The sequence below is a fragment of the Grus americana genome, chromosome 6, assembly GCF_028858705.1.
Source record: "Grus americana isolate bGruAme1 chromosome 6, bGruAme1.mat, whole genome shotgun sequence".
Taxonomy (NCBI): domain Eukaryota; kingdom Metazoa; phylum Chordata; class Aves; order Gruiformes; family Gruidae; genus Grus; species Grus americana.
The window spans coordinates 28,039,361-28,066,959 of record NC_072857.1 but is presented as its reverse complement, the minus strand read 5'-3'; the positions used below and the strand labels follow the sequence as shown (position 1 = coordinate 28,066,959).

The 27,599-nt window shown below is 38.2% G+C and overlaps 1 protein-coding gene across 1 annotated transcript in view; it reads left to right on the top strand.

The window, feature by feature from the left end:
* The window catches only part of RAPH1 (Ras association (RalGDS/AF-6) and pleckstrin homology domains 1), a 97,885-nt gene that overhangs the window by 18,264 nt on the left and 52,022 nt on the right, over nt 1-27,599 (top strand). The window contains 3 exon segments of the mRNA XM_054830671.1: nt 18,449-18,568; nt 22,552-22,657; nt 23,546-24,060. Of these exon segments, the coding sequence (XP_054686646.1) occupies nt 18,449-18,568; nt 22,552-22,657; nt 23,546-24,060 (741 nt within the window).

Genomic DNA, 27,599 nt, shown 5'->3' with positions numbered 1-27,599 from the left:
CACCCCATTTCTTTTCCTCATTGCTTACAGCAGAGTCAGAGGCAGTTAGCTGTGTGCTGGTGGTGTCAGCAGATCGTGCATACTCATCTGAATGAAGCCATGTACAAACTTTGAAACAAATGTGAACTTGTGTATCATGACTTAACATTCTGCAGTCTTCATACAAGAATTGCTTACACTGGTGGGAGAGGCACCCTATATCAAATCGTTAATGTATGCTTCAGACAATGAAAAATTGAAGTGACTTTAACTTCATAGAATTGGTATTAAACTTCACAATTATAGCTGTACCCAAATGAGATTTTCATAGAATATCTCAAGTTGGAAGGGATCCATAAAAATAGAGTCCAACTCCCTTCTCCTCGCAGGACTACCTAAAACTAAACCATATGACTAACAGCATTGTCCAGACACTCCTTGAGCTCTGACAGGCTTGGTGCCATAACCACTGCCCTGGGGAGCCTGTTCCAGTGACTGACCGCTGTCTTGGTGAAGAACCTTTTTCTAATGTCCAATTTGAACTTCCCCTGACATATCTTTATGCCATTTCTTCATACTGTTTCATGTAGCAAAAGAGCGTTTACATCTAAGGAAAGAATGTCTTGTTTGTTCCTGATAATTTGGGAAAACTGTGCTACAAATACAGGCCTGGAATTTGTGTTGCAACAAGTATTCATTTGCACCTTTATGTCATTAGTTCTGTGATGCATTTTAACAGAGCTGTGCCTTTGCTCATGCACAAATGTTTCAATGTTATAAATACCAACAGGCTACTCCAGTGAATAAATAATTACATTGGCAAGAGAGTTTTCTTTTATTATTTTATAAATAATATATTTTAAAATTATATACACACACGTATATATTTACAAGCACAGACGTGCTTGGATGTGTTGCCTTTGGGCTGGTTCTGAGACCAACAATTCCACAAATATGTGCAAGGTCCAGTGCTTGTGAAATAAGATGTTAGTTTCCAGAAATGTCTGACAAGTGCTTGTAAGCATTAAATGAAGTAATGCAACAGGGAAGACACCATTTCTGTATTTAGCCTCTAATTTGAAAACTCTTTGTAATGGCATGGAAATGCTATATTTTCATGATCTTGTGCCTCAGTGCTACAGAATTAATGCTGGAATTTTTTCTGAAATCAGAATTATTAATGTATTTATGGATGATAATGCTTTGCTTTTTTTTTTCCCCCAAATTGCTCTCACTTCTGTTTAAATGTAGCCTTCTCTAGGGGTTAACTTGATAGCTGAAAAGTACTAAAGCATTAAATGCTTGCAATGAAAAGTATAAACTTTAAATAGCTTATAGTTGTAGCTAATAGTTTGTACCTAAAGTAATTTATTAAGACTTGTCATTTTACTGATTTGGTAAAAATAATCCAATTTCAATATAAATAAATGCAAATGCAATAAAACTATAACTGTTTTTCAGTGTCATGCATGTGTGTTTGCATATGCCATACAGTAGGTAGCACTTGAAATTTTCTCTGTACTAATTGGAAAGGTAGCCTTTTCTATTTATTATGAACTTAGGAACGTAAGCTGAGAGTTTGAATTTTTTATATTACACTCTGTGAGCTAGAAGTAGAGTTCCAAGTTATAGGTGAACTTGCTGCTGCCAAAAAGGGGAAGTCCCACTTGTTTCTTTCTCTGTCCCCTCTTCCAGCTGTCTGGTAGGAAACCAAAAAAAATGTGTTCGCTCTAGTATTTGTCTGGTCAAAGGGTAATCTATTTCTGCTTGCTGACTCAGCAGAAATATTATTTTGGTGTTTGGAATGTTCAGTGAGTTTTCTGGTGGTTTTGAAGGATGAGCAGGCTAAGTGATATTCTGGAGCAAAGTACTAGTGGATGGAGGGGAAGAAGAGTCCTTCTTTTTCTTGTCTGAAGTGCAGTATTAGACTGGCTCAAGCTTTAATGTGTGTGGGTGTTTTTGTTGTGTTTTTTTTTAAATATCTTGCAGCTCTTAAATGCCAATAACAATAATAAATTGCCTGAATTTCTCAAATGCTTTGCTAAAAATAAGTGTTTCTAGATTTACCCAGCTGATAAATTTGTAGGTGTATTCGATGAATGAATTTTGATTGTGCAGAGTAATGCAGTTAGGAGGCAGGCCGCCCCTTTCACAATAGCATGTTGCTGAGAGTAGGTCAAAATGAAAGATTTGGTATTGGAAGTATCTTAACATTTTGGTGCTCCGCTTCATCTGAACAGGTGGTATATTTATCCCAGGAGAGGATAGGAAGGAAAAAGGAGGAAGCGTGTGCTGCAGCTGCCCTTCTTGTCCTGTGTGACTGGAACCGTTGGGAATGCACAACCCAGTGTGTGCTTGTAGGTCAATTTCTTTCTGAAGGGGCAAGCACAAATGATCTGCTACCTTCAGCAGATCACACAACCTGCTCCCAGCTTTGCTTTTCCTGGTCAACTTGAATGGGATCTGTGTGAATTATGTTGAAAGTCGTTCCCCTATTTATCTTGAGAAATACACAAGCTGAATTCACCTGTAACTTTTTACTAAGTAGCATGTTCCAAATAAATCCAGTGTAATGGAGGAGAGGCTCTGTGCCTGCCAGGAAGGATGGCAAGTCAAAGGATAGTTGCTATCAAAAGAAATAATCTTGCATTTTGCTGCTGAGGATTCTGTGGTAAGGTGCTGTGTGGTGAAGCCCATGAGCCATCCTGTAGAGTATCATTCTTCTTGAAAGTTACAGGGACTCTTGATCTTCACAATTCAGTTGTGATAGGAGAGTATCTGTCCCTCAGATTGAAGGCCATGGAGTATCTCATTCCTGTCCCTATGAACTTGTGTTTCTTAGTGTGGAAATGAGACTACTGTACAGTATTTGTCAGTGAGTGTGACTCTTGCTAAGAAGTCCTGGTGTTTAAAAAGGCTCACTCACTTTTTGTATTAACAAAAAAAAGTTGCGTGGAAAACAAGCACCCATGTTACTTTCACATTGCTTTAAAACTAACCATGAATTATATCAGTCTGATCTAAAAATTGTGACTTCAGAAAAACTTCTTTGTAAACTTTAAAATCATTTTAGTCAGCCTTTGGTGTTCTTTTTTTCCTCATCACCTAAATCTGTCTTACCTGGGTTTATCAATTTACCACAACATCAAACTTAGATGAGAGACAAGAATCACTGAATATTGAGTGACAGAACTTCCAAGTGTGTTTATAAGCAAAATGTAGTGTGAAACATAGCGTACAGTCTATATATGTCTGTGTGTATAATAGCTGCACTCAGCCACCTGCTTAGGATTATCCTTCACTGGATAAAAAACCTCTTAGTTTAAAAGTTTGGGGGGTTTTAGTTTTAATCAAGAAACTTTTGGGAAAAAAGTCTTGAAACTTACATTCGTGAGTGGCACTATGGAGTTTGACTCACTTGATTTATTTTTTTTCCCCACAATTGCAGTAGCAAAGTGCTCTACTGTCTTTAGTTTTCATATGCAAGAAAATTTCCATTTGCAAAGCTACCAAGTGTGGTGGCAGCAGGCTTTACAGTAGTTGTTTATGTGATTCAGGTGCTGAGCTGTTTAGACAAGGCCTCTGCAGCTTAGGATCTGAACAGTGTTCCGTAGGAATGCTGGCCTAATCCCATGAATTTAAATCCTTCTTTTTAAAGTCCTTCTTTAACAAGACCCAGCTGTCAGCCCTGTCTTCCATGGTTGTCCTACCATATAGAAATTTCATGTTCATTTCCTCAGTGGCATGACTTACACTTTCTTTTTTCCTTTTTGCTATGGGAGCTGCTTTTCTTACTTTTTCAGGAATGCATGCTTTAAAACATTGATTATGTGTTAAATATTTGCATTTTGTCTTTATCTAGAATTTAATTCTAGATGAAGTCCTTTTGGTATGGATCAATTGGTCTTTAACTGGCTTTTAGACTGCTGTAACCTTTGACATAACAAAACTGCTTTATGTTGAGGCTGCTTTCTTGCTTTAAGTGCTTTTTTCCAGAGAGTTATGTCTAGAACTGATGTTTTCCCCCCTTCCCTCCCTCACTTTCTGCTGCCAAGATTTATTTAGAAACTGAAGTAATGCAGCTTTTCACTATTAACGTATATCTTTAGAGCATATCTTAAGTATACAAAATTAATTGAACAAAATTTTAATGAGTTTAATAAGGCTTATAAGCCAGAGATTAAGGTTAGTGCTCAGTAGGCAATGCTTAGATTCCTGTTAGCAGTCTGTGACAAATTTCATAGCTTTATACCTGAAATTGCTGATACTGGTTTGAGTTATTATGTGGTTTAAGATAATTAAACTATCCTTCCAGAGAAAGGATGTTGAATTCACAGTAGAACCAAAATCGCGGGTGAGGAAAGTATTAAAAAGAAAAAATGCAGGGAGAAATATTGTCAAGTTTCTCAGTTTTTTAGAAACTTCAGAGATAGTTTTTCAGTGACATTCTGCTAAAATGGCAAGTAAGAAGTTGTATTTACAGCCTTTATCAGTAAGGAACATACCTTTCTATATCTGCTCACAGACTTTCTTCTCTTCAGCAATTTGTGCAGGCTTTACTAGAGAATGGTGGTGGTGGAATTGGCACCCTGCTCAACCAGATGTCTCACAGAAGTTGCTTTGTGGATTGAGATCACTTCTGGAATGGCTTCTCTCTCACTTTTTGATGAGAAAAAGAGCAAGTGCTGAGAAGAGTTGTGCAAATCTAGGACTTCCTTCAAGGGATTTTTTTTTTTCCCCTTGCCTGGTGGGGTTGTCAAAATACAACTTGGATTCTTCCAGTATCAACAAGGAAAATGATGAGTTGCAGTTTATGCAGCAGGAAATTGGCTTTCTGTCTTGTTATTGCGTGTGAGATTTATGGGGATCTGCAATTGTGCCTAATCACCTGCAAGACCCAAGGGAAGATTCTGATGAAGTGCTCTCTCAAAGCAGTGGTTCTCCTACAGTTGTGAGATTCATAAACATATTTCTCCACCTACATCCATATTGTGCAGAACTTGTCTGTACTTTCTCCTTTTCATGCCACATAGCTGCTCCCAAATTTCATTGTGTGGCAATCAAATTTCCTGTCATAGAAAACCACCCCATATCTTCTAACTTCCAGCCTTTCTTTCCAGTCTTGACTGCTAGAACTAATCTGTCCAATGCCCTGCGTCAGTCTCTCCTAGACTCACAAGGCTTTCCTCTATGAAGTCCTTCCAAGCCTCCTGCAAGGCACAGCTTTTCCATGGAAAAACCTCTCCCTACATAGTATTTATTTCTTTTCTGGTAATGTCATGGTGCAGTACCATACATCCATTTCTTTTTTCCTCCCCATCAGAGTGGCTATCCTCATCTGCCTCACACCCCAGTAGACACACAACCTTCTGTATAGAGGTTGGTGATGAAAGAGAGTGATGGGGATAGAGAGGGGTTTTATGTCCCTACTTGTAGTTTGCAATGAAGTTGGAGGATGCAAGTAGACTGCTGATTTAAATACTTAAATCTGTCTTACTAGTGGCTTAAAATATAAATTAATTGATCCAGGTGGCCTGTTGTTTAGATGTGTTTATTTTTGGTTTAGGCTGGTGGTGGTGTTTTTTCATTCAGCTTGTTAGGAGTGGGTTTAAAATAAATAAGGTGTCTTCTAAATTGAATATACTTTTTCCTTCTTTGAAAATGTTAGAGCCAAAAGATTATTTCCCTACTTGTCCTCTAAACACTTTTTTTTTTTTTAAATGGTATTTCTTAAGGTTAGGCTGTTTTGAAATGGCTAACTGTAAACAACAAAATGTGTTGACTCATAAATGCTAAGAATGAAACACCTATGTACTTCAGGTACATTAAACACTCATTTGTGGGTTTTCTGAAACATACACAGTTGTGGTTTTTTGATCTTTCTTTCTTTCTTTCTTTCTTTCTTTCTTTCTTTCTTTCTTTCTTTCTTTCAGCTATAGTGAGATGCAGCTCTTCACAGTGTAATCTTAATTCTTACCAGAAATCTTAAATCAACTTCCAGCGTGTTGCAGCTGAGGTTAATGTAAAGAATATATACCCTGATACAAAAGCTTATATAAAGCAACCTGTGAAGAATGTTGGTTGCTAAAGCACTACTCTACCTTTTTTTTTTTTTTTTTTTTTTACCATGATTCATAGGCTGTCACTAGGCCCTTGTTGACAGGGATTTGGCAACATCTTCTGAGTCCAGATAGTACCCCCATCGTACAGATTACCAGTGTCTGGTGTGGTATCTTAAGTGAGCATTGGCGTTATGATTATTTTTAACCTGTGAGAGGGTCCCTTGAGCAAAAATTAGTTTTTAACTGTACTAAAGCATGGAATAGTTCAGAGTCTTATGAGGAAATACTCTCACCTGCATTGTAATTTGACCTATGACCTAAATTATTTTCTTACACCTCCTTCCTCCTGGTCGGTTCGATCCTTCATATACACGATCTTCTATAAGCACTGTTAAGATGTCCAGCTTTTACAGGTAGTTGGCAGTTACTTGCTTTATTTTGCTTTCTTATAGTTGAAAGACAGCCTAGTATACATGTTAAAAAAGAATTTGAGTATTTATTTATGGTGGAAAATGACCCTGTACAGGCACGATAGACCGGCCTATAAAGGGATGTGAATTTTGTAGTAATAGGTTGGCAAGGGCTTCTTCCCTTCCCAAGTGCAGGGTGAGCCTAAAAGTGCTGCTGTTAGTCTGGTGATCGTTATTACTGGGGCATAGCTACAAGAATATTTGGATATTTCCTGGGATCTATGCGTAAGGCCCAATATTATAACAAAATTCATTGCTATTCTTAGTCTGCTGATGGAGAAGAGAGACTACATAATCTTTTCTGGAATGGATGAAGTTACAAGAGGCAAGTAAGCTCATAAAAACTAATTTATATTGTGCCTTCTAGTGTTTTTCTGGATTGAAGAGAAGGTCCGCAGGGCAGTGTGGTAGGTTGGATACCTGTGGAGCTATCATTCAGGGAGTGGCCAGAATGACTTGAACTTACAGCACCTGTGCACAAGCTAGTCTTACCTGCTTCTGTTGTTTATTTAAACCCTGCAGCTGACAAGTGTTTTTCAGTGCCCATTGGGTTTAACTATGGATGTGTACAAAGCCATTCTTTCATGCTGTGTGTCTTCTCATGTATTGCTTGAGACATTCCCTCCTACAGAGTGCACATCCCTTCATGCAGTTTCATACATCTTGGTTCAGTCGCCTGCTGATAGTGAATTAAGAAGTTTCCTGTTTGCTAGGTTTCCTTACCAATCACACTGACATAGAAGTACCTCTTTTTGCATTACCTGCAAACAGAATTGTCAATGCAACCTGCCTTTTGGACAGCAAGGACAGGGACGGAACTATGTACTGCCTGAGAGGGAAGAAAGTACATCTGCATCACAAAAAGATGCTTTGCTGCTGTCTCAGTTGAATCCTTCTTTTGAAGGCTGTTCTGTGGCGCTCTTACAGAATAAGACAGCCTTGGTTTTGTTGTGTGTTATTGCTTGGTTTTGGGGTTTTTTTTCCTTCTGTTATAATTCAGTCGATGTTAGCAGCTGTAGAAGAAAGTGAGGGCCAAATGAGACGTAGTAGAATTAGGTGCCGTTTTATTTGAAAAATGTATTAGACATTTTGGATCATCATTTGGACTGTTGCTAGTGGTATGTCTGAAAATGTTGTCCTTATTGCAAACTAGAATCCTTTAACTTGTTCTGTAAAATACTATGCATATTTCTGTGCTTTTTTAGTCAGACTTTGTATTTTGTTGTTACATGCAGAATATTGCTGAAGGTACAGTTAAGGATGTAGGCAGTTTTCCTTGTTCTGTCTTCCCAAACCACGAGCAGTTTAGTTTGTATTCCTTGCCTTGGCCTTTAGCTGTAAAATGGAAATATTCCTTCATTCTTCCAACATGTCTGGTGTAGTTTTGATGATAAGTGCATACAAAGATGTTAAAGGCTTTCATTGTTACTTGAATCATTAAGCTCTTGGGAAGTTTCAGTAAAAGTTTAGACATCTAAGTTCTTAATTTCCTTTTCTAAAGGTTTTATATAAGCTTTAGCGGAGCTTCAATTTGGCTGATCAGTATGTGTGAGTTTACCACGTCATTAGGAGACGTGTACTTCTGGATCTCTCATCCACTTCCTTTGTGTACTCTGGGGACGAAAGGATTGCCTACATTGCCCTTAGTGTTCTCATATCATTTGCAGCTGTGTGTTAGGATACTAAGTCCTGAAGCGTAATATTCAATTCAGTTACAGTTAAGTGAGTTGCCTGCTGTGATCAGGAATGTTTTCTCCCTACGCTGCTGCACATCTCCCTCCTCCTCCTCTTCCTTCACAACTGATGAAATATTTAGGGGTGTTCTGAACTGTGTGGCCATAGCTAGAATTGGGAAAGCAGAGCAAGGAGCCCAGTGGTCTGAGGCAGGGAATCCTCATTCTGAGATGCTTGCATAGTCTGTTTTGCTTTGTACCTAAATTAGTGACTAGAGTTGGCTGAAATCTATTCTGCCTCTATCCCTCAGATCAAACTGGCAAGAAATGTCTGAAGACTTTTCTTTTTCCTAATGTGTATGGACCAAAAATCACCTCTTCGAGGAATCTGAAACTTATTTTGCTTAGTAATTTTTCACTTATTGTAGAGGCTTCATCAACCTTCAACCTGGGGGGGAAGTTTAATGGCCTGCAACGTATAGGAAGTGTAATCCTGAGGAACTGTAGGAAGGATTCTTCTGAAAAAAGAACTCAGGGTTTAAATAGCAGAGCTAGTTGCAAGTCGCTTGTGGTTCTTCAGTAGGTAAGAAAGAGATGGTTTTTAATGATCATTTACTCGAGCAAAATTTGCCATTAATCTAAAAACCTCTGAGAGAGATTGACCTGATTGTGTATTTATGTCCTCTTCAAATACTGTCATGAGCATATTCAAAGTACATGTTGTCTGGAATCAAGCATAAATAATCCCCTTAAAGCTTTGAATCTGTACATTCTCAAATTCTGTAATAAGGCTTAACTTACTATGAAACCATTTGTAGACATCTACCTGTCTTTTGTCAAGGTTGCAGCTGCTCTAAGATATTTTTGTTTCATTTATAATACAAAATGCATCCTCTGTCTACTTCCTACTAATATTTTAAAAAGATTAGTTGTATAAAAAAATTTATTTACAGACATACACTTCTCAAAGTAACTGCCTTAAACTTAGTTCTACCTCTTCTTCTGCATCAACTTGTTTGTTGTTGGTTTTTTTGGACATCGTTTCAAAGCTAAAACTGAATGGGAAGAGATGCTACAATAGTGTTTGTGTTACAATAACTGTGTAACAAAGATTCTGGAAAATTGGAGCTAATGTATGTTAAGCACATCTCTCTGCCTACCGAAGGCAGACTATAATATAGATTTAAAGCTATACATTTTTCTAGCTTTCATAATCTCACTCTGTTTTCAGACCGAAAATTCTCTAGTCTTACCAGCTAAGACAAAGATGTTGGCTCCTGCAACTAATGACTGTCACTGTTTTAGAGAACACCTTTATCCTCTGCTTGAAAAATATCTTAGCTAAAGGCAACTTTTGTTTTTATGATCTCTAGCTAAGCAGTCTTTTAGAGCTGTCTTAAGGTTGTCTTCATAAAGAATCTGCTATGAAACATGATGTAATCTAGGATGCTCTTTTTATGGGAATTAATTTAATGTCCACTTGGGTACTCTGGCTGGAATCTTGATTCAGGAAATGGGGCACAGTGATTGATAAAGCCCCTTCTTTTCAAGGCAACATCTGTTTGGCTAGATGTGAGACATGTACTGAAATACAGTGGAGGGAATAAAGGTTTTACTGTGTCCTTCTCAGCAGTGCAAATTTCAGATGCAATTAGGTTCTTCAGTAGACATTTCAGTAATTTTTGTGTATCCCCTCTCTTACAAGAATAAAGATCTTTTAAATGTGTTTTAATATACAAGGGGTCACCCTATGGAGACTAGTTTTAAATTTCAGGCTGCAATTGTGGAAAGCTAGTGTCAATATAAATAATAATAATAATACAAAGACAGCTTAAGTGATAATGAGAAACCAATGCTGTGGAATATAGGGTAGACTTCTGCTTGACTCACTTTGTATTTTACCTCTCTTCAAGCTTTCAAGCAAAGAAGGGGTGGGTGGGTATTGTGTTGGAGGGATTTGCTGTGGCACATCAGAAGTATTTCCCATTGTTCATTAGAAATCAAGATGATGAAGTAAACATTCTAGTATCTTCCAGTTGTTTATTTCGGGAAATCGTAAGTGCTTGTGTCAACTAAAATTAGAAGGGGAGTGTACAAGTTTTGATTAAATACAAAAGGAGCGGGTAGCTGCAGTGGATGTGAATATGGAGAGTTACCTTTTTTTGGTTCTTCATACTGCTAGCCAAAAAAGTTTTATTCTTTCATATTTGCATTGTCTGTGAAGAGTACTGTGTTGTCATATCCCTGCTAACACACTGTCTGCTTTGTTCTAAAGATTTGGTGCTGAATCTGTGGAAGACCAGGGAGCAACTGTGGTATGTTTGACTTCCCTGGTTAGAATCTCTGGGAGCAGTTGTTGAACAGCCTGTTATAATCTGAAAGGCCTAACAGTACTCTCACGAAAAGCTGTATTTACTGTGTACAGCATTGATGTATTTTGGGGGATTCTAGTAACAGTGAGACAGTTTGCTTTGATGTTACCATCTGATAACTGATTAAGACTTTCTTCTTCTTCCAGTTGCTTTTTCAAACAATAGTTTCATTAGCAGTTGCTAAAATTTATGTAAGTTGTGTTCACTTGTGTTGCTATAAATATTTATATTACAAACTTATAGATAATGTAAAGAAAAATATTTTTAAGAGCTTAGTGAAAAGGTTGTTTGAGTGGGCTTAAAATATAAACAGCTAGAGGCAAAGGCAAGTTCTTGTACAGGCATGTGCTTAATTATAGGAGTAGTGTTAGAAATCATGCTGTATATGTTTGACTGTGTAACTTTCAGCAGCTTTTAATTGATCTTTTATTGAAACTGTAGCTTGTCTGTAATTAAAAACATGCATTTTCAGACATGAAGATTTCTTTTCTGTGGTTTCAGAGATACATTCTTGCATGTCACATGCATCAGTGGGTAAAGGGAGGGAATATTACAGACTGTTGACTCTTGCATCTCCACCTAAGCCTGAGAATAAGGCCTTACAGCGAGGATGACTGGTTTTCATAATTGCTGGATTTCTGCAGTCCAGAGCAGCTGCCTGACAGAAAGTAAAAGACTTGAAAATGAAACATGCTTAAACTGTGCATTGATTTTAAAACTATTTTTTTGTATTCTGTAATTATTTGCCTTCCTTCTCCTAGTTGCTTTGAATAAGTCTTCTACACTTCATATTTTGCTCTTCCTATGTTTGAAGAATAGGATTTATTGCTAAAGTCCAATGTCCTATTTTAATTTCGAAGAACAGCTTAAAGAACTGCATGTGCGTAAATGTTGTTCATTCCTTTTTGCCAACCCTATTTCCAAATTGCTACTAATTAGTTTATTTCAGGGAATAAGTAAAGAACTAAATAAAGTCAATTTTCCAAAGTAATGCTGAGTCCCATGCTTCCTTGAGAATTGGAACGCAGTTGAGTTTGACAGGACAGATCAATTGAATTGTGGCAGATAATGTGTTGATGTAAAGAAAACATCCTTAATGGGTTGGGAAGGGTTGGTAAGAAGGGCAGGAAATAGGTGGTAGACTTGAGTCAAAGGTTGTCACATTTCTTAATAATCCAGTGACCCAGTATTGAGATACATTAGTAACTATGAATGCTTTATGCATCTTAATTATATCTTCAATCTATTGATGTGTGATTAGGTGCAACTATTTATTTCTTGGATGTTATATTGAGGCAGGTAAATACTGCTGACCTCAAGAGATGACTCACAGTACTTTTGAGACTGTGAATCTCTCCGTGTGTGCAAGGCATAGATACGATATTTTTTCATTTTAAAGCTGTATTGCATAAATAGATTAACTGGTACCAAAGAGTGCACAGACTTTATTTGATTTTTAAAATGTGGCAACAGATGCTATCTTTGTATAATACATAAATGCAAAGTTTTAACTATTATTGCCTGAGTAATTTCAGAAACATATGAGGTTATTGGTTATAAAAGGTTTCTGCTTTTACTGAAGTGGTTGAAGCTTTTATCAGACATCCAATGTGTTTTCACCATGTCGTGTGACTACATGCCTGGAAAACTATTGCCTGAAGCATGGTTTAAAAAAAGAAAAACAAAACTCAAAGTTGGCTCAAAATAGTATATTGAGGGAGGCTTTCACTTGACATAAGATTTTTATTTGGGATGGTTTTAATTTGAATTTTTTGGCTGACATTTGTACCTCAGGTTTTGAATTTGGGAGTTGTTGGAATGTCTGTCTGCTGTAGGAGCCTTGGGATGTATTCAGCTAGTACCTATGCTATTTGAAGCTAAAAGAAAAAAAAAGCTCTTTTGTTCAGGTTTTCATCTAGATTACTCTTAATGTAAACTGGGTTATAGGACACTGGATAATGCACAAAAGATTTCCCATAACTTTCTAATCCCCTTCCAAATCTCTTTTTCAGGAGGAGTTAATTTCAGAATATTTTATGCTTATTAAGAAGAAACATGGAAGTACTAAAGCAAATGATCTTCACTGTATTGTTGGCTTAGTGTGCTGCAATATTAAATTCAAAGGAGAAATGTTAGTGTCGGTTATAATATAAGACTTTCTAATTTTTTACTGAAAAACATGCTGGATTTGGTTGCTGTCAAGTAGACAGAGTATTAATATGAAACAGATAATTTATGTGCTCAAACTACCTTTCATTATTTACCAGAACTTCAAGAAAATGTGTGGAGATGTGGATATGAGCTTTGGCTGTCAGTTTTGTGAAAGTATTTACATTTTTTTGTGTGTGTGTAAGTACCCTTATTTAAGCAGTCAGGTGACTGAGTATTAGAGGTGAAAACCTGCTAGAATCTTACTCTTGTATTTATGTGTGCACACTAAGCTTATATGCTTGTACAGTATACTACTGTAGTATTCTGTCATATACAAGTCTTAAACAGAAATGGGTACTGGCATGATGACACATGGATGATCAGAAGTGGAAGAACAACTCAGATTTCCAAACCAGTTCCAAACAGAGTTTTTTCCAACCAGATGATGATATATAGTTCCTGAGGCTAGACTTTAAAATGCAGAAATCCAGTTACTTGTTCAGATGATATTTTGAATGTTTGTGTATCATCTACTGCATCCCTATAACAGATTTGTAACAAATTCCATAGTTGTTTTTAGGAAGAAGATCCTTAGTTCAGTAACAAGCATGAGCTTGTACAAGCTTGGTTTAAATAATGAGGAAGGTTGGGGGTGAAAACATCAGCTGCCTGCAAGATGGTTTGTTTTCATTTGGTGGTTTTAGGCTGTCCATTGCCTTTGAACATACTTAAGCATCTCTAGTTCAAAACGCTCATTACTGTGGTTCTGAAATTATAGTGAATGAACGCATTCTTGTTGCTGACCCTTTAAGCACAATGACTTTTCCATTTAGACTCAGAATTCTTTGTTTCTCTGATAATCTTTCTATCATTGTGTGGTGTAGACAAATCCTGCAGTCTGATTCTTTTACGACCACTTTTTTTCAGTGCAGAGTGTTCTCATTATAAGGAAATATTGTTAATATAATAAAATTTCTTATTGTCTTGAACTGGGTTGATTTAAGGCAGTAACTACCATCTCAAAGTGCAAGTCTGCAGAATGAGGTGTCAGTGAAAGAGACTTAAGTATCCTTTTGATTGTAACTTACCTCTGTCCCAAAGCTCTTGCTTTCTGATGACAGCAATTTCTTAGTTTCAGAATTCTGTGATGGTGTCTTTCTTGAAAATGTCAAAATGGTGTATTTGAAGTATTGTTCTTGGGCTTTTGATCTTTCTTTATGTAATTTGATATCATCATCTCATGCTTGACCTGGCATACTAAAAGCTACAATGCATTGCATAAGAATCAGCTTGAAAGAGTAAATGTTTCCTTTTTTCTAAATTATTGGTAACATTTTTTTTGTTACAGTGTAATTAAAATAGTTGGTTATGATTAAATGTTGCAGTTGGTGACTTCTAATGAAAGCCTCAGTATTTTTTCATAAAATAATATTAGAATACTGTGCTTCATGCATTTAAAGGTGAACAAACCTAATGAACTGTTTTGGAAACTAGACAGTTGACTTACAGCAATTATGGGTCTGCCTATTTAAATAGCATTTCAAACAGATAAAATTGACTGCAGTCTGTAGTGGATAATGAAATAGTACATAGAACACACTTTAGTGCAGGAAACCTTACTTATATACGGAAGACTATACCATGTTGGTATCTCGTTTTACTTAGGTATCCCAGGATACTGCTGCTCACTTTCATTATGTTCTATTCTGACATACACTTGAACAGAATAGAAGGTGAAGTGTTGAAAAATAACTTGAATCCTAAAATTACTTTGGCACTTCACCTGGTATGAGCTAAGCAGAAGCAACAGCTACTTAAACTCTGCTATCCTGCAAATGCTTTAGGAATGTTAAGTGGCTTACTTTATGGTGTCACACTAGAACGGTTATTCCTTTTCTATTTCTTAGATCTAATTTAGTTCTAAATGACTTCTTTAAAAAAAGCAAACAACAAAACACACACAAACCCCACCCCCCTTTAAACTTATGCTATTTTTTCTTTCTTGTTATAAATAAAAATGTGTGATAACTCCCAGTAAGGTCATGATTTGCTAAATTATGGTGCATGTTTGCTGTGATTAACAACAGTGAGAAAGAAAATGGCTGTAAAAAGGAAAATGTCAAGCTTTTTAATTGGAATATGCACTCTTTTGAGTTGTTATTGTTTTGAGTTCTTATGTCAAAATGTTCAGATACTGTTATCTGAGCATTTTGCCTCTGCCTTAGTTTATTGAATTAATCCTTTAATTAATGCCCTTTGGGATTCTCCTTCCAGTAGTGGAGCTTGTGCTAAGAGACATCCCTTTTACAAAACTGTCAAGTTAATATTAGCTGTTTCTTAAATGAGACACTATCCTCTGTGTGCCTTTTGCAAGCAAACATTGACAGGCTCATAGGAAATGCAGCTGACGTTAGGAAGCTTGGGTGGGGACTACAAGGAGCTGGCAAATACTGCAGGGCTTAGTGCCCGATTTGCTGACACAACAGTACTTCACTTGTAAAAGTTTTCTTTAGGCTGCTAATTCTGTCTTCAGAGTAACTGGAACTGAAGCAATGTCTCTGACGCCAAGTTAAAATAGCTAAAGCAACAGTTTATGGGAAACTGAGAATGCTGGTTTCTTTCCACAGCTTAGATCCTCAGGAATATTACTAAAATGAACAATCTCCTCTCTTAATGAAAGGATGAGTTATGCACAGTGCCACAGAATGAATGCACTGCAAAACAGGTCTCATCTAACTGTAGAGTAAGTGGCAAAAACAGCTCAGAGGGAAAGGCTAGCAGTGTAGGTATCTGTAAATACCAAGCTCTGTCTGGTTTATATCATGGTTTCCATTTATTTGATTTGCCAGTTCATAGTCATATGTCCTAAGTCACGCTTTTAATAGCTTCCCTTAGCCTTCAAATAAAAATTCTTTACGTCAAGTGTATCTAGACATTGAGAAATGCTATGTTGTCAAATGCAAACGTCGTTACAGCAGTTTGACCATGTGACCTTAAGTATAATGTGTTTTGTCTTGAATTTACAATATTTCTGGTCCACGTAAAAGCCTAAGGCGTAGTAAAGCAAAGCTTTGAAGGGGTGTGAAAGTGGATTCCAGCTTCTGTTTTGCAGAAATTCAGACAGACCGTGAGTTGTGGCAACCCTGCTGTCCCATTTCTGTATGCGGGAGGGCTTTCAGGTGACATCATGGAGAGGAATCTTGCAGGGGGAAGCATGCCTGACTTACAGAACATAAAAACTGGTGCAGCCCTGGTGGGAGGATGCAGCTCTATTATATAAGCATATTGGCATTTTTTGGATTTCAGCATCACCCTTAGATTTTAGGAAGAGCTTCCTTTCCTTCCCTGGAATGCTAGAATTACTATACAGGACTCGAAACAAGTGTTGGAAGAAAAGAGATTCAGATTAATTTCATCTGTTCAGTGTTTGCTCAGTGCAGTATGCCATGCCAGGCTAGCTTTAATATTATTACCCCTTTTAAGGTAAGTAGCTGCATTGTGCTGTCCCACAAAAGTAAAATCTTAGTAGGAGACTGAAGTGGCTTTGCGTAGAGCAACTGAATAGCAGTATCTTCTATCTGTGGGAGCCATTGGCTTGTGCTGACCTCAGAATTGTAAATGACGTCTGAAGTCTTCTGTTCCCTGATTATTTTATCAAGGTAAAGTGAAGTATAAGCAAAATATAAGTAGAAGGAAATGCTATTTTTAAATCATGGAGGTTTTTTGCATGAACTATTGTAATATAAAGTCAAAGATTGAACAGTTTTTCTCTGAGATCACCTTTATCATCTTTTGTAACATCTCCCATCAGTTCAACTCTGCAACACTGTGATGTCTTTCAGACCAAGATTTTTTCTTTTCCTGAAGGCTAGTATTTAGAAAGCTTGCTTTTAAATCCACAAAATGTAAACTGGTGCTTTCTGAAGGCTATGTAGCAAATTACTATGTAGCCCCTGACTTGACCAAATCAAGCTGTGCAGTACACCATGAATTTTTTGTGTAGCTCTTGGTCGCAATCTGTTCTCATGTCTCTCTGGGCATTCTGTAGCAGATCTAGGGAAGAACAACCCCAAGAACCAGTACAGGTTAGGGGTTGACCGGCTGGGAAGCAGCACTGTGGAGAAAAACCCGTGAGTCTTGGTGGACAGCAAGCTCTCCATGAGCCAGCAATGTGCTCTTGTGGCCAAGAAGGCCAATGGAATCCTGGTGTGTATAAAGAGAGTGTGGCCAGCAGGTCGAGGGACGTTATCCTCCCCCTCTACTTTGCCCTGGTGAGGTCACATCTGGAATATTGTGTCCAGTTCTGGGCTCCCCAGTTCAAGACAGACAGAACTACTGGAGAGAGGCCAGCAGAGGGCTACAAAGATGATTAAGGGACTGGAGCATCTCTCTTATGAGGAAAGGCTGAGAGTGCTGGGTCTGTTTAGCCTGGAGAAGAGAAGACTGAGAGGGGATCTTATTAATGCTTATAAATATCTAAAGGGTGGATGTCTAGAGGAAGGGGCCAGACTCTTCTCAATGGTGCCCAGTGACAGGATAAGGGGCAATGGGCACAAATTGGAACACAGGAAGTTCCATCTGCATATGAGGAAAAATTTTATTCACTATGAGGGTGACCAAGCACTGAAACAGGCTGCCCAGAGAGGTTGTGGAGTCTCCTTCTCTGGAGATATTCAAAACCCGCCTGAACGCAATCCTGTGCAACCTGCTCTAGGTGATCCTGCTCTAGCAGGGGCGTTGGATTAGACAATCTCCAGAGGTCCCTTCCAACCCCTACCAATCTGTGAATCTCTAGGATTTACTTTTCTGTAGTGCCTGATCACTCCCAAATTGTTGCCTGTATCATTTCCCACCCCCAACCCCCCAAGTATGTAAATCTTCATTCTGAACCGGATCCTGGGTATAATAGTGTGGATGTACCCAGGAAGGCACGTGCATTTTAGCTCCATACAAGGGGCCTGGAGGACATGTTTGGGGAAGAGAATCGAGGCTTGTTTAACAAAAGATTAATTTCCTTTGAGGTGGTAAGAAATAACCTTTGGAGAACATTAAGTCTTTATCTTGGTCACTCAAATTTATTGAATGAAAGAGGGTCTGATAGCTGTAATGGTGACTCTTTGCTTCCAGAGAGGAGTTTCTTTGTTGGGGAAAAATTGCGTGGTATCACTGAAGTGATCTGGACAGTGTCCAAGATTTAAACTGTCTCATGGGATGTATTGCTGGCATTCTCTGTGGCCTGTTTAAGCATTTCTGTTTACAGATGTGTAGAGTCAGCTATTTGTGGTGCAGTGAGACTGCACTTCCTGTGGGTTGAATGGTGTTGCTTAACTGTGGTCAGCGGAATTCCTTGGACAAGAGTTGAATTTTTGTAATGCAAAGTCACTAGACTTTGCCAACAATAGCTGGCAATGAATGCACATGCAAGGCTAGCATGAAATAATTTCTGATGGTGTATTAAATATTGTGGACTGTTCTTTATCTTTTTCTGCATTGTTCTGACAAAAGTGAGCTGCAAGAATGTTTTTGTAATTATCCATTGCAGCCTTCACACTAACTCTTTACTTGTGAGCAGGATAATAAACTGTGAATATATGCAATTTTTAGAAGGCTTGTGGAAAGACATGTGTTTTGACTTCAGAACACTTTTTCAGGAATTTAGTAGCTGACACCAGTTTTCTTAGACACTGATACAGTTTGAGTATCAAACATTTGGGGGTTTCATTTTTGGTTTTTTTTTTCAGATGGAGCAATTATCAGATGAAGAACTTGACCATGGTGCAGAAGAAGACAGTGATAAGGAAGATCAGGACTTGGACAAGATGTTTGGGGCCTGGCTGGGGGAACTGGACAAACTCACACAGGTTAGGAAGGTTTCAATCAACTCACAGAATAATTCTTTATAAGTATTACATGTTTCTTTTCAGTTAGATGCTAACTACTTAGCACTGCCACTTACAGCAAGGTAGACTATAGCATGTGACCAGCTTAGTACTCTTTAAAGCTGTCTAAATTGACTTGCTTTCCCCATCTTGAAGTTGTTGAATTAATTTTTCACAACCTGCTAGTGTGACCTTTCCCAAAGGGTATGATTCCTTTGAATGAGAACTATGGAATTGATATTTTGTCCTCATGTATATAGAGAAACTCTGACTTGAGTTGGCTAGAGGTAGGCTATATCTCCAAACATGTGGTTGGACATTGTCCAGCTATGACAGCATTTATTTGTTGCACCTGAGCAGCAATAAGGAACAAGAAATTGTGAATGTTGCCACTGATGACATGGTAAGGTGCCCTGATACACCCTAGAGGACTCACCATTATTACAGAGTACTTTTCCTGCGTCAGAAAGGCAGCTAATAAGACATCTTCTTTTGGCACTTCCTTCTTTCTAGTACTTTTCCTTTTCTTCACCAGCAGATTTTGCGTTTTGCATGGTATGCCAGACTCCTGGGGTGATAGACTGTTTCTCTGTGACTGCCTGCTGTGTTTTTTTTTTTTTCAGCTGTGTGAGCTGGCCCTCCTGAATAATGTATTTCATCATAGAGTCATAGAATCATAGAATGGTTTGGGTTGAGAGGGACAGGGACACCCTCCACTAGACCAGGTTGCCCAAAGCCTCATCTAACCTGGCCTTAAACACTTCCAGGGATGGGGCCTCCACAACCTCTCTGGGCAACCTGTTCCAGTGCCTCACCACCCTAACAGTAAAGAATTTCTTTCTAACATCTCATCTAAATCGACCCTCCTTCAGCTTAAACCCATTACCCCTTGTCCTGTCACTACACTCCCTGATAAACAGTCCCTCACCATCTTTCCTGTAGGCCCCTTCAGGTACTGGTAAGCCACAATTAGATCTCCCCAGAGCCTTCTTTTCTCCAGGCTGAACAACCCCCACTCTCTCAGCCTGTCCTCATAGGAGATGTGCTCCAGCCCTCTGATCAGCTTCATGGCCCTCCTCTGGACTCTCTCCAGCAGCTCCATGTCTCTCCTGTACTGGGGCCCCCAGAGCTGGATGCAGTACTCCAGGTGGGGTCTCACAAGAGCGGAGCTCTTGTGCTTAAGCCACATAGACTTAAGCAAAGGTATGATACCTCAAGTTTCAGTAAGCTAAAGAGGCGGCAGCTTTTATCATCTTCATCTTACCCAAAGATTGAAGGAAAATTGAGCTAGTCATGTGACAGCATTTCAAATTCGGGCTCATTTCTGTTACCTTCTGGTTAAACATCTGCCTGCAAGATCTAAATGCAGATAGCACTCTAAGGGAAAATGATTTTTTTTTTCTCTGAACTTATGCATGCAGAACAATCAAGAATCCTGCCTTTTGAGATGGAATGGAAGACAGTGTGAAATAAATCTGCATATTGTAATTCTTATTGGGTTTTTTTTTAACTTCCTATGAAGGATTTTTAATGGTAAGCGGGAGCCGTTTTGAAGGCACGGGCTCTGTAAATTAACCTCGTATGGATCTTCACAGAGGAGCACAATGGGTAATTGGTCTTAAGCCTTTTGTTTTCTGCCCCATTTTTTTCAGGTATGAGCAGCCTAGAAATGTAAGCGTACTTTACTTGAGGCTTATGGCTCCACTATTGACATACAGACTTTATGGTGATGTCTCAATTTGTGTGCTGATCCATGCAAAGTTCTTAAAACCTACTAACAAATAGTTAACAAGAGGACCCACCTTATTTCTTTCTCACTTTCATATTGCTGTACAACACAGTCTGCAGCATAGCCTGACAGTTGCCCTTCTGTCTTTTGCAACTACTGATAAATGACATTTCCCCCAAAACTTTGAATGACCTCATATGGTTTTGTATAAATAAGTTAATGCAGTTAGTTGTCTCTCAGTTTGTTTGGTGATTGTGCCCTGATGCAGCTGTCCCAATAAAGGGGGTGATTAGACCTAAGGAGCTTCAAAGTGCATTCTCCTGTAGTATCAGAATTTGTTGCTACTTATGAGCTGGACTCTAAAAGTAGTAGGAGGAAAGGGTTTTTGTCCCCGAGTTCCTTGAACTTTAACTTCCTTTTTAGATTTCCCAAATGTTTATTTGCAGGGAATTAAAAGTAAGACCCAGATTCCTTTCCAGATGCAAGTGCTTTTTAAAAGATTTGTAATTGTTAAATATGCCCAGGAGATCATTTGAATTCACTTTGCCCTCTTACACTGTTGGTCTAATAAAAGCATTCTAAAATGTGGTCACAAAATTTGCAGCAAGTATGAGCAGTGTTTGGCACTGATGCAGAGTGCATTAATGTTTATTGTGCTCTATGGTGCAGGTTAAATGAAAGAAATCTTACCTTGCTTCTCATGGTCATTCAGAACTAAGCTTTTGGTGCTGTTGCAGTTTTCAGCAGTTCTCCAAACTGCTAGTTTAGCATCATAATGCATTATGGAGAACATCTCTGCTAATAGTGAGAGCATATCACGTGTTTCCAGGGATGTGAAATTATTACTTAATTCAGTAAAACACATTTTAGGTGCTTTTAACCAGAATTTCTCTGCTTTACGGAAAATCTTTTGTGGCAGCGTATGGGTTCAGTCTGAAGGAATGAGCTCTAACTTGCCTCTTCTATCTGCAGTTTCACTGCTGCCTTTAGGGTTATAGATAGATATTTTTATTATTTTAAATTTTGTCAGCTGTTCTGTGTGGAACAATATGTAAGCTCCATCAGAGGTACTAGAGGTGAGGATTTTTCCACCTGATGGAAAACAAGGCTGTATCAGTGGCTTCTCATTAAGTGATGATTGACTTCCTAGTAAAGTGATTTATTTAATTTTTTTAAAAATTCAAGCCAAAATGAGGAGAGAAGAGAGTTCAGCAAAAATAAATATTAGGGGGAAACAATGGTGCATTTGATTTCTAACAAAGGCTTGAGTAAAGATGTAGAAAATGGACATTAAAAGGCTTAGGTGAGAAACTTTGTTCTATTAGAGCTAGAAGATACTTTTCTTTCAGGTAGGTGTATCTGCAGGAAAGCTTTATCAGCACAAGCATTGTTTTAATTCAAACCTCTGCAGGCCTGTTGAGCCTCAGTGACAGCAAGAGCTGATTCCCCATAAAATACTTGTTACTCAGGGGCAGTAGCTCCGAAACCTGTCATGCACCTCTTGGGTCACCAGCTGGATCATAGCGCCCTACTGTTTGCTACTTACAAAAATGCTGGTATTTATAATAATATTATGCCCATATTAGCCTTCATAACATAACAATTCAATGTATTGGGTAGAAAGATGTCTTGTCTCTTTTTTTTTTTTAACCTGTATTCATTTTTCTAAAAAAAAAAAAAAAAAAAAAAATTATCCTACGTAAACTGGGTAGGGTTTGCTTTCACAATTAACATTTTTGTGAAAAGTGTCTGAATTTAGCCAAATTAAGATCCTTTTTAATAAAATAGAATTCTTCATTGAATGCTTTTGTGGTCTTATGCCATGATTATACTCATAAGCTAATGATGCATTTCTTAGAGAGGGTGCCACAGTTTGAATGTGTTTAGGTACTTGTGCAGTTCACTGCAGAGAAGTTGTTACAGGTAAGCCAGCTGTCTGTGTTTCAAAATGAGCTAGTATGTAACACCACTTAGAAATGCATTTGGAGTATGCTTCTGTCCTTTTGATTCTAAGGAAAACAGAATGTATTTAACGTATTTTCCATTGAATATCTGAAGCTAAATCTCTGGTGACATGTTTTCAGTCTAAAGTCTGAAAAAGAGTTAGGTGGGTTTTTTTACATACCAGGAGTTTTTGAAAAATTTCTTACAGAAAATTGATTTTCATTCATCTTGAAGATTTGCTTGTCCAGTTCCTTGTCAAACTTTATTCTGCCCTTTTTCTTGTCTTTTTCAGAGTTTGGATACAGACAAGCCTGTAGCACCAGTGAAGAGATCACCTCTCCGTCAGGAAACCAATCTTGCCAACTTCTCATATCGTTTCTCCATGTACAATTTGAATGGTTTGTTGAATTATTTACCCCTCAAATGTTAGTTTAGGGAAAACACCCTGTTCTAGCTATAAATGAGAACATTTTAAAATATAAGAGCATTTAAACATACTTCTGGCTGAAGTGAGAACATGTTTGCTGAAGGTATTGCTTTCTGATGGCACAGAATTTTGAGTATCCTAAAGCAGTATCTTTTACAGCACCCAGTACCTGAGAACTGTAATCTAGTGTTTGTACACAAATACATGTTCTGGGATCTGGTCTCATAAAGGAATGAAATGATCTCTATCTGTTAAACAGGAAGAAAGAGCATCTTGTTTCATTGGACAGGATATAGGAATATAGCAACAAAATGCTTTCATGTTAAACAAAAATTATGTTTTTCCTTGTCTTAAAATAGCTTCTCTTGGTTTTAATACAGGAAGCCTTAATTTAAAGGCTTGAATATGTGTATAGTATTTTGCAGGTTTTTTTAAAGCAATGTCACATACTTTGTATTGCTTTAGTAGAAAATGCCTAGCAAAACACCTATGCTTTTTTTAAAAGTTGAGGCATGATATTGTACAAATGTGTGTTTTAGATTCTCTTCACAGGACAACAGTTTAAAGTTTTCAAATGTAATCTGAAAATTCATAGATTTCTTCTGTCAGCAAATATATTTAACCTAAATAGTGGGGTTTGGGTTTGTTTTTTTTTAATTGTACTTAGACTGGTCAAGAGTAGTAGTGCAAGTAGATTTGTGCTTAGCAGTGAGCAGAGATTTTGCAATACAGATGGGAAAAGAAAATGCAGCTTCCTTTGCTCCCTTACCCTAACTGGTAAATTTGATATTACAAAGTGAAGAGAGTTACAGACAAATTAAGTAACTCTGCATGTACTGAAAACTCTTGTTTGTTGCAGAAGCACTGAATCAGGGGGAGACTGTGGATCTAGATGCCCTCATGGCTGATCTCTGTTCCATAGAGCAGGAGCTCAGCAGCATTGGGTCTCATTCAGCAAACAATGCTGCAGTGAAACGCCTTGCCACAGAACCCAAAGCCCAGAAACCATCTGCTAGCCGACCTACTAAGCACAGCAGCATGAAAGGATTATCCTCCTCATCTGGTAAGGTGACTAAACCATCACATGCCAACATATCTTTGGATGACATCACTGCACAATTAGAGAAGGCCTCTTTGAGCATGGATGAGGCAGCCCAACAGTCTGTTGCAGAAGACACCAAACCAGTAGTTACTGCTCAGCACAGGAGGACAGCATCTGCTGGCACAGTGAGTGATACTGAGGTGCGCTCAATCAGTAACTCCTCCCGTTCCAGCATAACCTCTGCAACTTCCAGCATGGACTCCTTGGATATTGATAAGGTGACGAGACCTCAAGAACTGGACTTGACATCACAAGGGCAACCAATCACTGAGGTAGTGTGTCATTCATTCAAGATTTTGGTTTGATTAGGGTTTTTTTGCCTTCAAACTCTCTTTTTGTTTTTTTCCCTTTTTTTTCTTTTTCCCCTTCCCCCTCCATCTCTCATGCTGATACTCCTAGCTGCACATCTTCAGTGCAGTGGGATTGATTAAAGATAGCATGTGCAGCCCATGCAAAAGCAGTAGCTATTCCTTTCTCGGTTTTGTTTCTGTCTGCAAGGAATCTTTTTAAAGAATGTGTACTTTTTTTTTTTAAGGGCTTCCCCATCTCTTCCTCCTCCTAAGCCAGTCATAAATTTTAGTGTTTTATAGTTAATGGTTTCATTCTAAGTAAGTCTCACATTGCTTTTAATTTAAATCTGAGGAGCACACAGCTATGGAAGAAAGAAAGTACAAGTGACAAGACCACATTCCTGTTACCGTACACTTAATACCTGAAACACAGAGCAATTTATGAGTGCCTGTCTGAAGCTATACTATACCAGTAGTTTGTTGCTATTAAAATTCTTGTTTAATGTATGACAGGGAGAACTCTTTGAGGCAATGCACAACACAGAACAACTGGGCTGTGATACAGCAGTAGCAGATGTTCATTTTGGATTTTGGTGCTTTGGTGTTGCTTAATCAGAGAGGAAACTTATCACTAAAAACACAGTCAGTTTGGGGAACATTCAAAGTGCTGCTGACTTATGTGAGGAGATGGGGAAAATGTTCCGGTGAATTTAAAGAACTTAAACTAGAAGCTGTCTTGTAGGAACATTCTCTGAAACAGAAATCTGGCCTGTTCAAAAGTCGGTTGTACTAATGTGCATGTTCTCTTTTATGGGAGAAAACTGAAACAAGCTGAGTTTATTCTAATCAATAATCAATTTCAATGAGCTGTGCTGAAAGCATGCCTCTACCTCTCTGCAGCAAAAGTTCATCTGATGTAAAGAGTGAATGATGCAGGCTTGTCAGTCTAATGATCAACTCATCAAGGTCACACTTAGATTTAAATCTTTATTTGAAATGGTGAGAAATGAAGAAGTGACGGTTTACCTAAACTTTCTTTTGTATAAAAAGTTAGTGTTCAATATATTTTTATTGGAGATTCATATTGACTGAAGCAAAACAGAGGTAGATAGAAATGTGTCCTTTTGTCTTTGAAAAGTTAAAATGCAAACCTTTGCATTATTGCTGTAGGCCTAAGAGTTGGAGCCAGCCTGTGACAATCATTGATTATATTGTTGTTTGCTTGTCAGTCATTTTCCTTCTGTGGTATGACAAGGCCTATTTTTGGGTTTTTTGGATTTTTCTTATTCATGCTGTGGTTTTTTTTTTTCTTGTGGAAAGTTGGGCAATATTGCATTTTTGTCTCTCCTCAGGCTAAAAAGATTATTTACTTGAATTAATCACTTCTGTAACTTGCACAGCTCAAGAGACTTGAATTTTGCATTTCTTAATTTTCAAAAATGCAAGATGTTTTCTGCAGTTAATTTTGCAGGTCTCCCGCTAGATCTCAGCCTGTCTTCTTACTTCAGGACCGAAATGCTTGAGGCGTCAGTAAGATTGCCCTTCTGTCTCCCAGACTTTTCAATTGTTTGTGTGGCATGAGTAATCAGCAAACCACCTGCTGCACTTAAGTAACTTGATGTTGGTGAATTAAGAGACTGAGGTCAGGAAGTTACTTTGTCTTCACCAGAAGCTAATCTATGTTGCTGCAAGTGTTGCAGTTGCTTTCTCAGTTGCTTGCTGAGCTCTTAGCCACTGACTGCAAGGCTCAAAATCGCCCCCAAAAGCTTTTCTCAAAGACATGAGAGGTGCTTTTGTAAACCTGGTGATTGCTTCTCATAAGAATGTGGCTATTGTTCCTCTGCACAGATAAGTTGATAAGAATGATTCCTCTGAAGGAGGTAACCAGAAAGTGTTGGTAATTTGAGAGCCAAATTCTGCTCTGCTCTTGAGAGCAGAAACCTCTACACTTTGTTTTTGCTCTATCTGTTCTTTTTAATTTCAGTAGCCTGAGGAAGGTGTTCAACTCTGGCAAATTTTCCCCAAGACCACAGAATTGGTATTTAACTTATTCAGTATTACAACTGTTATGTGATGGGACTTTTTACTGTGAAGCAACTTTTTTTTTCTTATCACTGGTGAAAGGAAAAGGGGAAAATCACATTTGTTTGGAGTTTGTGACAGACTCTGTGGTCGTGGTTATTGTTAAATGAAAGTCACCTTATAAATGGGCAGAAACCCAAGGGTTCTTTGATAAAATCATTGGGTACCAACAAAGGAGTTTATTTCCTTTTTCATTCATTTAGTGCCTGAAAACTATTGTTTAGGGTTTATTAATCTTCATGGCTAGGTTATGAACCAAAACACCTTTTCCTAATATGGCTGAATCCTACCCTCCCACCCACACAGGTGACTCTATGGTGCTGTTTCTAATGGAGGACATCCCTCTGAGAAAGTAGCCTTTGAAGAAAACATAGTGTCCATGTAAGGAAAAAAAAAAGTTTTTTATGCATAAACTGGGAGAGGCTAATATTTCATGGCCATAGCAGATCTGGTTTGAGGTTTGTTATTCTCACATAGTGCTTTAAGTTAGCTCTTTTCTTTTTGCCTGTCTTCCTTGAGACTGTCTGTAGTTGAGCTGACCTTTAAAATTTTTCTTTGCTGCTATGGCTCTTGTGAAAGAGGTCAGTGACTTGGCAGCTCTGCCCTTTTGACTGATCCTTTCTGTTGTCTCCAGGCAGTATAGGGACTTTAAAAAGTCATCCTTTCTTCCACAACTTAGTTTTACTGGAATCACAAGAGGAAGAGTATAGCAATAAGTAAAATGAAAGACTGTTTTGATAGGAGGAAATGCTTGTCTGAAAAAGAATACTGAAGTTAACTGCAAAGCGTAATTTCCTATCTTAAAAATAATTCTGCTGTGTATTTAAGAGCTCACTTACCTGGAAATGTAGGGAAATGCTGTAAAAGAACTGCCATGCATGGCCCACTGAAGATATGTATAGTCTAGTATACTTTCTGATTGATAACAGTGACAAATGTCAGGGAAAGAGGCTGCAATTCCATATGACTTCCCCTCCCTTCCCCAAAGCTCTTGCACTGTGTCATCTCCTCCCTTGGACCAGCTTTGGCAATTACTGGTACTCAAAACACCAAAACTTACCATTTTTATTCTGAGGCTTGTTCTGTGTTGAGTGAATTGCACAGGCTCAGGGGGGTCTGATGTGTGCTGATGTGCAGTAGGAGGATTGTAGCTAAGAACTGGAGGCTGGAAGGGAGAGCAGGAATACACCCATTGGTGGTAAGGGATTATTCAAATCTTTTTTGCCTGAGCAATTGGACAGGCACCTTAGTGCTGTGCTGTAGGAACTTTCTGGGGTTGAAGATACATCAGCATCATGACAGGTGATAACTCTCAGTGGTCCTATTGGTCAAGATCATCATTGTTCTCATTCTGAATTTGTCTCTATGGCACTTTCAGGAGAGTTGACTGGAATTCCCTGGGTTGTCTAAAATCATGGTTTTATTAGTTGTTATCATGA